Source organism: Bos taurus, chromosome 19, assembly GCF_002263795.3.
Source record: "Bos taurus isolate L1 Dominette 01449 registration number 42190680 breed Hereford chromosome 19, ARS-UCD2.0, whole genome shotgun sequence".
Lineage (NCBI taxonomy): Eukaryota > Metazoa > Chordata > Mammalia > Artiodactyla > Bovidae > Bos > Bos taurus.
Genome location: NC_037346.1, coordinates 52,271,283 through 52,284,761, shown reverse-complemented (window position 1 = coordinate 52,284,761; position 13,479 = coordinate 52,271,283). Strand labels below are relative to the sequence as shown.

The window sequence follows — 13,479 nt, the reverse complement described above, 5'->3', positions numbered from 1 at the left end:
TTAGTTACTTCCAAGAATGTTAAAAACATATGAAAAAATTAGAATAGATTAAAAAATTCATCATAGCTTTTCTTTTTCCCTCCCTCTGGACCCTAAAATTAAAAGGGATATTAGATTCCATTATTCAAAAAATGTACACTCAAACCCACAACACTGTTCTTTATCCTTATTGCATTATCCAAGACCTCACTGGTGAAATTTCAGAGATGGGAGAATTGTAAATAAAAAAGAATAATATCCTTTCTTTCTGGTCCTATGTTCCTTAGGATTCAATATATGAGAAGAATAATGCTTTCTTCATAAGGGATGAATTGAAATACCTGCGAGAGGAAGGCCAGTTCCTTACGACATACCAGCCAGTGGGATGCAGCCAATGGCCTGCTGGTGAGGCCTCAGTGGAGCACATGCAGAAGATGGCCCGCATCCGCCTCTGTCTTGACAAGGCATCTGAGATCCTCGCAGAGCTTCAGGATGGCTCAGGCAGGTCTTCCCAACCTTTCTTGACCACAGGCTGGGAGACCCCATGATTTAGAAATTCAGCAAGTGTGGGAAGCTGGTTCTCAGAATAATACTGGTCTGTACCATGGCCCCTTTCTTCTAGGTTAGTTCTCTCAGTGTGAATTCCCAAAGGGTAGGCACAGAGCTTTTACTAGCCTCTGTTCCAGACAGTTAACTGACAAGTACCCTCACCAATCACTTGGCCTTTCTCACTGGCTCTGCAGAGGTGGCAGAGGAGAAGCATCGCTACCTGCAACAGGTGGAGCGCTTCTGTGCCCGGGTCCAGAATGACTGGTACCGAGTGTACCTGGTCAGGAAGCTCACCAGCCAGCAGGGGATGGAGTTTGTGCAGAGCCTCTCCAAAGAGGGCCATCCGGCCCACTGGGTGTTTCCTAAGGAAGTCATCGCACAGCAGGTGAGAAGGGCAGTCCGGCAGCCCCAGTGCTGTCTCAGCTCCCCTGTCCCATCCACCCCTGGAAGAGGGCTGCTGCTTCTCCTTTCCTCCCTGACCTTCTCCCACATCCATCCCAGAAAATGCTTGCATCTGGTCTGGTCTGGTCCTCTGTCTCTGGGTTTCAATTGACCCAGCTTGTGATTATCTGCCTAGGAGATAGGTGTGTGTGTGTGTGTTTCTGGTTTGTCATCTTCCTGAAGAGCATATGTAAGCATCACTTCTGACTGAGTTCAAAACAAGAAAAGCAAAAGAATGCTTCTGTGGCTTAGGCCTTTAGCAGATTAAAAGTCATTCATCCTGAAAAATAAATCATTTTTATCCCTGGCAGGCAACACAAGAAAGGACTTAGATGACAGAGTTGCAGTCATTTTGGCTTCAGGACTGCTCAGTAGTCCTCTCCTAGTGCTCAGAAATGAATTTTACTGTCCTGGGGTTACAAAAATGGCATTAAAAATCCTGGCTTTTTTTTTTTTCCTCCCAACTGAAGCTTAAGTCCTTTGGTGCTCTGCTCTGAGTGCAGAGGGAAAGCAGCTACAGTATCACCTCCCCTAGATTTCCGCCCACTCTTCATCCAGTGAGGAGGAGGTGCCTCCCAAACAGCAATGAGCTGCCATGCTACCCAGAAACCTGGTTCAACTGCCCTAAACCTTCAGTGATTGCCTGGTTCCTTTACCTATCAAGAAGGTTCTTTGCTCAATATTTCCCCTACTGTACCCACTGTGGTTAACCCCTGTGTTCTTGGGGTTGCAGAGGGATCATCCAGGCCAGATGGATCGGTATCTGGTGCATGGGAAGGACTACAAGGCTGTCCGAGATGCAGTGGGCAGAGCCATTCTGGAATCCAAGCCCCTGGCCATTGAGACTGCTCTGGAGGTAGGCCAAGCTGGCAGCTGCTCTGTGTACACAGTGGGCCCTCACAGCCCAAGTCTTGTCTTGTTAGTGTCTAGAGAGGCCCAGAGGGTGACATGCTACACTGGAAGTCCTATGTCCATGGCCTCGTGAGCTCGCCTGGCAAAAAAGGAAACAGCAGAGGTTGATTTGGGTTGGTGGGTTTGCAAGAGGCCACCGGCAGCTCCTATCTGATTCATTTATGTCCATGACTTTCTTTGAGACCCTGCTGAAAAGCTGCTTCAGGATTCCTCTGCTCTTAGATGTGATGGCACGGGAAGCAAAACCTCTATCTGTGTAGCTACATAATTTCCATATAGACATAAGCATGTATTTATTTTAATAGACAGGGGGTTTTTAGAACCTAATCTTTAAATTATTCTGGTCTTATTTCCTTTCTGAGTCCTTGTTTACCCTGGCACTTTGCCAGGAAAAGAAGAAATAAATATCCTGGCACTTTGCCAGGAAAAGAACAGCTCAGGAAAAGTTCCTAGGACCAGTGAAGTAGTCAGAAAGAGAACAGATGGTGATCTCTGTTACTTCTGTTGTAAGCTATTTGATAAATATGCATTGTGTTTAATGTGAGAATATTTATGAACAGTTGTTTCCCAGAAGATGGTCCTGAGGTACAGGGTTCCAGGTACCTACAGTATTGGGAAAGGCTCCTTCACTCTCTCCAAATAAATCTCATTCTTTATTCACATACAGATCACATGAGATTCTGGCCCTGAGCTATATCTGTATAACTTTGTAAAGTCTCACTTGATGTCCTTGCTTTTTCAGGCCTGTAGGAGCTCCACAACTCAGAAGGCTGTCTACCTACTGTTAGCACTTTTTAGAGAGGTCACCACTTTGTACAGATCCCAGAATGCAGACCTCCATCCTAAGCCACAGGTGAGTATCAGCCTCCAGGGCTGTGTTCATAGTCTCATGATTTGAAGAGACTTTTTGAAAAGAGGTAAAATTCACAAACACTGGGACTGCCCTGGTGGTCCAATGGCTAAGATTCTGCGCTCCCGATGCAGGGGGTCCAGGTTTGATCTCTGGTCAGGGAAATAGATCCCACATATCACAATTAAGACTGGATGCAACCAAATAAATAAATAAATAAATATTTGTTTATTTTAAAAGAAAGTCATGTACACCAATTATGCCCATAATTTTTAGAAGTCTTGGATGGAGGTTTTCAGCCTTCTGATGAAGAGGAACTATTTTCCGTTTCACCCAAAGCTTTTAGAGTAACAATTAATATTACAGTTAAAAAAATAATTTATGGACTTCCCTGGTGGTCCAGTGGCTAAGACTCTGCACTCCCAATACAGGGGCCTGGGTTCAATCCCTGGTCAGGGAACTAGATCCCACATGCCATGACTAAAACCCATTGAAGCCAAATAAATTTAAAATAAATAAATAAAAATAAAGTTGTCTTTAAAAAGAACATACAATAATGTTTTCCAAAACAGAATTATCAAAACTAGTGCTTGCACATGTGGTTTCTGTGTTCATGGAGGAGATTTCTCTGGATAATTCCCCCTCAGGCAGTAATCATTTAGCCATTCTAACCTTGATTTAAAATTTTTTAATGCAACTTCATTTGTTTATTTATTTATGGCTGCGCCCTGTGTCTTGAGAGGTCTCAGTTCCCCAACTAGGGATTGAACCTCAGCTCCTCGGCGGTGAAAATGGTAGTCCTAGCACTGGACACCAGAGGATTCCTCTTAAGCAGATATTTGATAAGTTTTTGGTATCAAAAAGCATGACTAACATAAGAGAAAACCTTTGGTTTTTCTCCTGCTATTCATATAATATTTTTATTTGATGTATTTTTTTTCCTGTCAGCAATGTGAGGCTATGAAGAAATTCATTGAGAAAAGCAACACCTTGTCTCCTGATATCAGCGCTTTTGCAATATCCCTTGTGAATAATGAACTACCCCTGCTGAGGACAGGTCCTGGGGTCAGCAACCTGGAAGGGACAGTAATAGAAATGGCTGTTCATGCTGCAACTGTCCTTCTCTGTGGACAAAGCCAAGTCTTAGGACCCCTGAAGAATTCGGCCTTCTTCCCACACCTCATGGTGGTAAGACTGGGATATGATTTCTTCTGCATTCACAGGGAAAACTTTAGAGACCCAGCCGGTACCTCAGAAACTGTTGAACCTGTTTATCTTGTAGGTTCGCCGTCTTCCTCTTTCTCACTTGATGCTTTAGTCCACATGATGGCGAAAGCCTTGCCTTGCCCTTTGTCATTTCATAGAGAGCTGTTCTGTGTTCTTCATAGAGAGCTTTTGGGGTCGAGAAGAAAGAAAATCAAGGTCACATTCTTACTCAAGGCCTCTTGCTGAGCAGCGACAGCCAGTCGATGTGTTCACTAAGCTAAAGCCAGCTCTGCTTTTTTGACTTTTCAGAATGCCTTTCTTCCAACGATGCCTGAAGACTTGCTGGCTCAAGCTAGGAATTGGAAGGGTCTGGAAGAAGTCACGTGGTACAGTAAGTGCTGGCCTGTGGCAGAATCCCACTCCTGAGCTTTGAATAGCAACCTAAAACTACAGGAAACATTGGTATAGAATGGGGGTGCATGGGTTTGTGCCTGAAGGGTCCAGGGTGCCTGCCTCCTCCTGCCATGGGTGCCTTTGCAAAACATGAACAGTTTGCGGGAATTGGTACCTGCTGACTGTGGATGAACCAGATCATTCTTTTCTTAGTCGCAGGGAAAGGGTCCTTCCGGATGCACTTCTGTTTCCTGGAATACGCCCTTTGGGGGAGAAGGGGGCACTGGGAACCACATCAGGAACTCAGTCTAGGGCCAGCTCACAAAACAACCAAGGTTTTGACCCAAAGATAGTTCTTTTAGAAATACAGAACTGAGGGGGAAATAATATAACCCATGACCTGATGTAAATTTTGCCATTGTCCTGAGTAGATAATCTTTTTAAAGTAGTTTTAAAAGTTGTTATAAAACCTGCTCACAGCAAAAAGAAAAAAAATCAAAGAGAATAAATGGAGGGTATAAAATACTATCCATTTTGCCTCCAAAAAGAACCCCTTCTATGAGCCTATAATCTAGTTTCTCTTTGCTTTGTGAAATTAAACGCAGACACTATTTTTCAATGCTATAAGTTGAGCTCCTGGTATGTATCAAGTATCTATTAGTAAACTAGCAGAGTTTAAGATTTCTGGTAACATGCTTGGGTCATCAAGTCCACGTCATTATTTGGTTAGACCAGAAAGCAGGGAGTTAGGTTTGCCTTTTAATGGTGGGTCATTAGGCAAAGCCTCACCAGCCAACATTGTGTCCTGTTCTTTCAACAGCATGTCCAATGGTCACGTGTGCTCTGTAGGAGAGGTGAGTCTTGGTATTTGGGATAGGGTTTGTGGGGGCTTCAAAATGTGTGTTCCTCCTCCAGGTCTAAGGAGGGGGCCCATGAGGGAGGAGGATATTTGGAGACTGGACCTTTGGAGAGAACACAGACTCATTTTGACAGCTGTTCTATGGGGCTTCCCTCATAGCTCAGTTGGTAAAGAATCCACCTGCAATGCAGGAGACCCCGCTTCAATTCCAGGGTCGAGAAGCTCCGCTGGAGAAGGAATAGGCTACCCTCTCCAGTATTTTTGGGCTTCCCTTGCAGCTCAGCTGGTAAAGAACCTGCCTGCAGTGCAGGAGACCTGGGTTTGATCCCTGGGTTGGGAAGATCCTCTGGAGAAGGGAAGGGCTACCCACTCCAGTATTCTGGCCTGGAGAATTCCATGGAATGCAGTCCATGGGGTTGCAAAGAGTCAGACACGACTGAGTGACTTTCACTTTCACTAGGTATTCTGACTAAACCTCCAAACGGTATGAAGGTTTTCCAGCCTGGGTTTCTTGACCTCAGCCCTGTGGACATAAGGCCTTATTGTGGGGCTGGCCTGGGCATTCTTGCAGGTTTACAAGCATTCCTGGCCTCAACTCACCGGACGGCAGTAGTATCTTGTCTCACACAGTGTGACAAATAAAACTGCCTCCAGATGTTGCTCAAGGTCCCCTGAAAGACCAAACTGCAGGGCTGGAACCATGCTGGCAGTCCTTCCTGGCCACTACAGTACAGAGTCAGCGACACAGGTCTTTGTGATGACAAGGTGTTGACTAGACTGCAGGCTAGATTACTAGCCCAGCAAGGAGACAGTCTAGACAGCGAGGGGTAGGAAAAGGAGATGCGTGGCTTGTAAGCCTGTGAGGGGAAGATGCGTGTATTGTTCATGTCTGAGTCCCAAAGCATCTAGCCAGGGCCATTCATAGTGTCATCTATACATGCTCAGAACAGGCTATTGAATTGAAACAGACAAATGTTATTTAATACAGTAAATAAGCAGCATGGAGGATAAACTGGATACATGCTTCGCACCTTATATTTCTGAGCTTCTCACTTCATTATCCATGTAATGGGATTAAAATAGATTCTTCCTAAGACTGCTCCCAGTTCTGAAATTCTGTGGTCCAGAAATCTGAGACTGGTTTGATTTGTTACAAACTATTAGTGTATTTATAGTAGCACAGAATCTGATTTTGAAAAATGAACCTTTGGAAGTAGTAAATCATATGGTGACATTGTTTAAAAATAAAAAAGTCTAAATGGCATTAAGGAATGCCATTTAAGGAAATCAGTTTGGAAGCTACTGTAGTATTCCTGGTGTTAGATAATGAAGCACTAAACTCATAGGAGAATGAATGGAAAACAGTGATGAATGTGAAAATAAAAGATTGAGTTTTCTATATTTGTCTATAAAGTGTCTGGGAATAAAACTTAATAGCCTCTACTCTTAAAAAAGTCTAAATTTTCCCACATACCACATAGTTGGCTGAAGAAGGAAATGGCAACCCACTCTAGTGTTCTTGCCTGGAGAGTCCCCTGGACAGAGGAGCCTGGTGGGTATAGTCCATGGGGTCGCAAAGAGATGGACACGACTGAGCGACTAACACACACACACACACACACACACACACACACTACAGTTGGCACGGAGTGCCTGCCCTGTCTCCCAGGGCTCCTGCAACCCCACCTGACATACACATACACTGAAGGAAGCAAGCCTATTGGCATCCACTACCTTCTGTGCTAAGTATGGGCTCACTCTGGGATTTGTCCAAACTGATCTGGGGTCACATTTGTGTTTCTCCTAGTGTGGCAAGCCGATGGAACAGAGTTTTTGTATTGACTGTCGTGCTCCAATTGGAGGGATTAATCACAAACCGGAGGAGAGATTTCGTGTTATCGAGTATGCAATTTTCTATTTCATTTCTAAATAATCGAACCATGTGCTTTGTGGCTGTTTATATTCCAGCTGATAAATCAATACTAAATATATTATCAATTACAATAGCACATTTGGATCTGGGTCATGTTGGATATCAACGCCAAGGTCTCTGTGGTCATTCAGTAGTGAGGCATTTGATCTGTCACTGGCTAACTGGGCTTTTAATGCAAAAATAGACCATACCTTAATACTTATTAATATTAATACTTTTTTTATGGGTAATACATTTTATTTTATTTTTTAAAATTTTATTTTATTTTTAAACTTTACAGCATTGTGTTAGTTTTGCCAAATATCGAAATGAATCTGCCACAGGTATACATGTGTTCCCCATCCTGAACCCTCCTCCCTCCTCCCTCCCCATACCATCCCTCTGGGTCGTCCCAGTGCACCAGCCCCAAGCATCCAGTATCGTGCATCGAACCTGGACTGGCGACTCGTTTCATACATGATATTATACATGCTTCAATGCCATTCTCCCAAATCATCCCACCCTCTCCCTCTCCCACAGAGTCCAAAAGACTGTTCTGTACATCAGTGTCTCTTTTGCTGTCTCGTACACAGGGTTATTGTTACCATCTTTCTAAATTCCATATATATGCGTTAGTATACTTTATTGGTGTTTTTCTTTCTGGCTTACTTCACTCTGTATAATAGGCTCCAGTTTCATCCACCTCATTAGAACTGATTCAAATGTATTCTTTTTAATGGCTGAGTAATACTCCATTGTGTATATGTACCACCCCTTTCTTATCCATTCATCTGCTGATGGACATCTAGGTTGCTTCCATGTCCTGGCTATTATAAACAGTGCTGCGATGAACATTGGGGTACACATGTCTCTTTCCCTTCTGGTTTCCTCAGTGTGTATGCCCAGCAGTGGGATTGCTGGATCATAAGGTAGTTTTATTTCCAGTTTTTTAAGGAATCTCCACACTGTTCTCCATAGTGGCTGTACTAGTTTGCATTCCCACCAACAGTGTAAGAGGGTTCCCTTTTCTCCACACCCTCTCCAGCATTTATTGCTTGTAGACTTTTGGATTGCAGCCATTCTGACTGGCTAATATTAATACTTTTTAATTCAAATATCTTCCAGTTGAACCTTGGTTACAACCCCTGTAGAAATTGCTTGACATAAACAGGGTGACCAGATTCAGGGGAAGTTTAAGTCTGTCATTTACAAACTCTTAGCTTACTCTTTTTTTTTTTTTTTTGAGAAAAATAGAGGGACCTAGTCAATCTTATCAAATACTTCAGAATCCAGCTAAAAACTGGATCTCATAATCCCACACTTGCTCATTAGACAAGTATGGTTGTAAATGCTCCCTTAATAGGAGGTGTGACCTCTCTACATTGATCTTATAGTCTAGCTATTTTGGTGCTGTTACAGTTTAAAATATTCTAACCTGTTATCTCCATAAACTATTAGAATGTCCTAGAATCTCCAGTATCATTTCAGCTGAACACAGCCATCACACTGCACCTCCCATCTGGGTGTGATGCCAAATCCTTTGCAGAGATTGGATCCTAGTTTTTAATGTGGGAAAAGGAGACCAGTGTGTATGTACTTCCATGTTAATGTCAGCTACTCCAGACTCTGTCCTTTGCCTGCCTGCTGCTCCCCCACTGATTCAGGGCAAGAAGCAGGTCCAGACCACCATCCTGACATATGGCCCCAGGAGTAGCACAAACAGCCAGTTTTGTTTTAATAATGATTTTATTTCATTATTATTATTTATTTGCATTTATTTTTTGCAGCATTTATTCCGGTACCTTAAGTTTTTGTTCCTTCAGTTTCTTCTGGGATATCTTTTTCTTCTGTGCAACCTCCTCATCTGGTTTAGGAACAGTCTGTTCTTTTTCAGAAAGGATCATCTCAGTGTGGCAGGGAGAGCTCATGGAGGGGTTAATCCAACCCTGAGTTCTGTAAGTCCTGTCCCTCATTGTGGGGTTTTGTTCACCTGGCTGTGCTCAATAGGCAAGATAACCTACATCTAAGTCCTTCAGTTCGGCATCACCTTCTGCATTTTTGAGCGTGTGCAGTAAAAATTCAGCACTGTTTTTCGGCTGCCAAACCTGCCTTCAGCCTCAGTGTTTGTCCTTTGCACACCGACCAGCTCCACCACTGTAACAGTGGAGTGGCACACACTGCTCCTGTAAAGTGACATCCTCCAGATACTCGGTGGCTTTTCAGATATGCATCCCCTCAATGGCCGGGGCGGTATGTTTTTAAAGTGAATCTTTATTTGCGTGATTGTGTGGGGTTTTCTGGGTCAAGTGAATGCTGAACCATTTTTAGAGGTCATCTCAGGGCTGCTTATCAGAAAGGCTTATTTTATTTTTATACTAAGTTGATGTACAATACTATATAAGTTACAAGTGTGCAGTATTGTAATTCACGATTTTAAAGGCTATATTCCATTTATAGTTATAAAATATTGGCTATATTGCCTGTGTTGTACAATATATCCTTGTAGCTTATTTTATACATAATAGTTTGTACCTCAAACCCCCTACTATTATATTGCCCCTCTTCCCCCCCACTAGTCTCACAAACAGCCACTTTATACTGTTGTGGGCTTTTGGTCAGCCAGAAGGGGCTGTCTATAAAGAAAAAGACTCGGGAAAGTGGTCTAGGCTTATTACAATCAGTAACTTTCAGCATCATTTTCTTCAAGACCGTGAACCTGGTCTCTCAGTCCTGAGACTCTGAAATGCGCCCCCAGAGCCAGAAGAAATTATCTTCTTCAGCCTTCACCCTGTCTTCTCTCGTCCTTTCCAGTGACACCACAGACAGAACTCAAACTGGCCACGTGCTGGGAAACCCACCACCCAGAGGTGCGCCCGTGGTATCTGACCGACAGATGTCCCCAGTGGTCTTCCTTCTCATCCGGCTACTCACTCATCTGGCTATGCTTCTGGGAGCCACCCAGAGTCCCCAGGTAGAGCATTGTACTGCCCAATCATGTACTAGTTTCTATGGTAGTTTTTTTATAGTGAATCCTTTTGTCTAAAAAGCCCTACCCAGTTCCTGGGAAGGCTCTGAAGGGTACTGCTGGTTTTATTGTGACTAACCCTGTTCCACTCGAGTTCTCTGATTTTGCCCCTTGAAACACAAGACTACTTCCTATGTCTGCATGCTGAGAGGTTTCTGTTGTGCCCTTACTGACATCAGAAGCAGAAACTACTTAGGAAGTGTGGAACATCTGAGCGCAGAAGTACTTGGATAAGGGGAAAGACAGATCAATGAATCTGTCCACTCTTTCCTTTCAGAGAGTGTGAATGTATTGCTTCTCTGATAACTAAGTATCCTTTTCCAGTAGAAACAAGGAACTATTTTCTTATACCTCTTTGAAGTTCCAATCTGTGGTTCAAGAGGTTCTCATGAATTAGCATGGTACTGGCAATAGTAACACATAAGGAGTGTTTTACAATATAAAACAAATCTCATTAACCTACATTTATCTGTGTATGTAGGTCCAGATGGAATATGTTGAAACCTGATACCAATCCTTTTTTTTCCATGGAAGGAGTAAAGCTTATTCTAAATGTAACTCATTTGAAGTTTAAAAAAGAAGGATACCATTGTAAAAGATAACTAACAGGGTGATATAAAGATGAACTCAATTAACCATATATGATACCAATTCTTTACTTAGATTTTGGATGGATATTGAATTTAGAATTAAAAGTTTTATATAAAAACACTTTAAAATGTTCAATTGCGATCAAAATTTAAATAAAAATTTATCATTATTTAAACCATTTTAATCTGAATTTTTAATTGTCACTCTTGTAATTTGTACTTTGACTTTTAACTTTTAATCATTTAAAATGTTTAGTAAATCATTTAAATAGTTGAAAAATATGAAATAGAAAGTTCTAGCCACTTTCTGTGGATTTCAAATAAGGGGCGTTACCTAATGCACAACACAATGTAAAATTCACATATCCTAATTTTCCCACTGTGGCCTATGGTGGTAAGGGGAAATACTTGTCAGATTATGTAAAGACAGCTTTTAATGAACTCTGTGTCTCTGGTCCACACCTGGGATTAGAGAGGCTAAAATAACAATGATTTTACCTGTGTCTTTTCTGTGACTCTGGGGAAGAAAGAAAGAGCATGCTGAGTTTTCTCTCAGTTAATTAACTATGAGAGCAAAAAGTTTAGGCTTTTAAAATTCTGTATTTCACATTGACAATATAGAAGGCAGTCATTTTCAGACTGTAGTCATTTCTGCTCCTCAGCTTTCTGTCGCCTGTGCTGTTTGAATCTCGCTGACATCCCTCCTAGAGACTGTCCTCTGGCTCGAAACTGGCTCTTCACCCCTCCTGACCTCTCCTAAACTTGCCATCCCCTCCACAAACAAGACCTTGCTTGACATTTTGTCCCCTTGCCCCCACAGGACTTGATGAACATCATCAAACCTCCAGTGTCGGATCCAAAAAGGTTTCTACAGCAGCACATCCAGAGAGACCTGGAGCAGCTAATGAACACACTGGGGAGGAGCGCGGACGAGACCGCCAGTGTGGTGCACCTCGTCCTGTGCCGCCTTCTCCAAGAGCAGAGCCACAGTGAGGAGCTGGGCATGAGGCCAGGGTGTGGGGCACAGCCAGGAGAGGAAGCAGGGCACTCCTCGACCCTAGAAGGAGATGAGGGGGAAGCAGGAAGACGTGCACTTTCCAGAGAGTCGGGGAGGGGAGGACCTGCCTGGCCTTTCCATTGACCCCCCTGCTGGTGTGAGTGTATTTGGGAGGCTTTAGCTTCAAAAGTCAGCCTTGGATGTAGTTCAGCCACTGCATGGGGAACACAGGGCATCCAAAAGAGGTGATGTGTGTTAAAGAAACATCAAAGAGACTAATGTTTGATAAGCGCTTGGAACTTGGCTTCTTTCAATTGTACATCTCTCCCATTTTTTTGGTGGGGGTGGGGGGAGGACAGCATTTGCTTTTCCTTAAAAAATGCTGTAGTGGGCTTGTTGCCAAAAGTGGGGTCTGGCAGCTCACCACCCAAAAGCCGTAAAGAGGCCAACTTGGTGAAAAGAAAAGTTTTCTTTATTTAGCATGCCAGCAGTGGGCAGCAGGCAGGGGTAAGGAAGAGGATGGCTGGTAGATGTCTTACCAAAGGCCGACTCCCTTCTCTGACAACTAGTAGGCAAAAGCTTTTATAAGTGAAAGGAGGGGACTACATACAGAAGCAGGACAGTCAGCTGTGACAGTACTCTTGAAATTGGTCGTCGATGGTCTGACTATCATCATCATGATTGTCTTGTACAGTTAATCTTCAGTTGCAGGCTAGATTTGTTTCCATTTCTTTGAAGCCAACTCTCAGAATTGTGGCAGCTTATGTCATGGCTCAGTATGGTCATCATGTGGTTAATTTCTCCAACTGGGGTTTCAGTATCTATAAGAGAGCTCATAGAATATGTCTCAGAATATTATCTATAACCCTTAAGAAGGAACTAAAGGTCCTTGATTATGCTTAATGACTACATTATTATTATTTGGCCTCCGATGACTGTTTTCCTCTGTTTCTGTATTTTATCATTTCTCTGATTAAACTTATTCTCTGGCTAAAGTTTCTCCACAGACAAGGCAGGCAGAGGACAAGAGTGGGCCCATTTACCATAGGGTCCTGACCCATTTCAGCTTGATTTAATACGTGTCATGTCCACAATTTGTTCCATTAAAAAACAGGCTAACAACTATTATGATCACTGAGCTAATTTTTCTAGTTTAAAATTTAAAATCCACCCAGAAAGAAAAGGTCTGTAAGACAAATTAATAAGAGGGTTATCTGAGTGCTGGAATTAAGATCAGTTTTGTTTTCTTTTTGTTTATTTGCAAAACTCTTTTAAAATTACCACTCTAATGAAAATATTATTTAAAATAACAACAACGATTGAAACTTCTGCCATATGGCAAGAAAATCCACTTCAGGGGCTTTTTTTTTTTTTTGCCATAAACCAACATCAGCACAGATTTACCCATTTAGCAAAATCAGATTTTAAGTCTTTCATTCTGGTGTGATTTCACACCAGGTAAGTTCAGCCAAATTCATAGTGACAAAGTGACCAAATTCTAGAAGCACACTGACAGTTTCTACAGCACTCTGCATCACATGGACACCCACAGGGTCCTGCCTCCGTCTCCAAGCCCAGGTGGCAGCAGTTGAGACCCTGGTTACCGTTATTTTGACCCTGGGCTTCTGATTTCCAGTATTGGTCCTTTCAGTAATTTTGTTCAGAATAGCTTTAAGATGATAATTATGTGCTTAGAGATTTTAGAGTTTGAAGTATCTTCTCAAAGATCATAAGTTTGGTGTTAGCATCAGGAAACATTTTTAAAT

General features: G+C 42.7%; 1 protein-coding gene across 1 annotated transcript in view; it reads left to right on the top strand.

Annotated features, from left to right (window-relative positions):
• The window catches only part of LOC512869 (ring finger protein 213-like), a 128,565-nt gene that overhangs the window by 105,020 nt on the left and 10,066 nt on the right, over positions 1-13,479 (top strand). The window contains exons 47-56 of the mRNA XM_059878372.1: positions 267-480; positions 723-913; positions 1,703-1,825; positions 2,624-2,734; positions 3,680-3,919; positions 4,247-4,328; positions 4,964-5,184; positions 6,997-7,091; positions 9,913-10,072; positions 11,537-11,705. Coding sequence (XP_059734355.1) covers positions 267-480; positions 723-913; positions 1,703-1,825; positions 2,624-2,734; positions 3,680-3,919; positions 4,247-4,328; positions 4,964-5,184; positions 6,997-7,091; positions 9,913-10,072; positions 11,537-11,705 — 1,606 coding nt within the window. The remainder of the gene's footprint in view (positions 1-266; positions 481-722; positions 914-1,702; positions 1,826-2,623; positions 2,735-3,679; positions 3,920-4,246; positions 4,329-4,963; positions 5,185-6,996; positions 7,092-9,912; positions 10,073-11,536; positions 11,706-13,479) is intronic.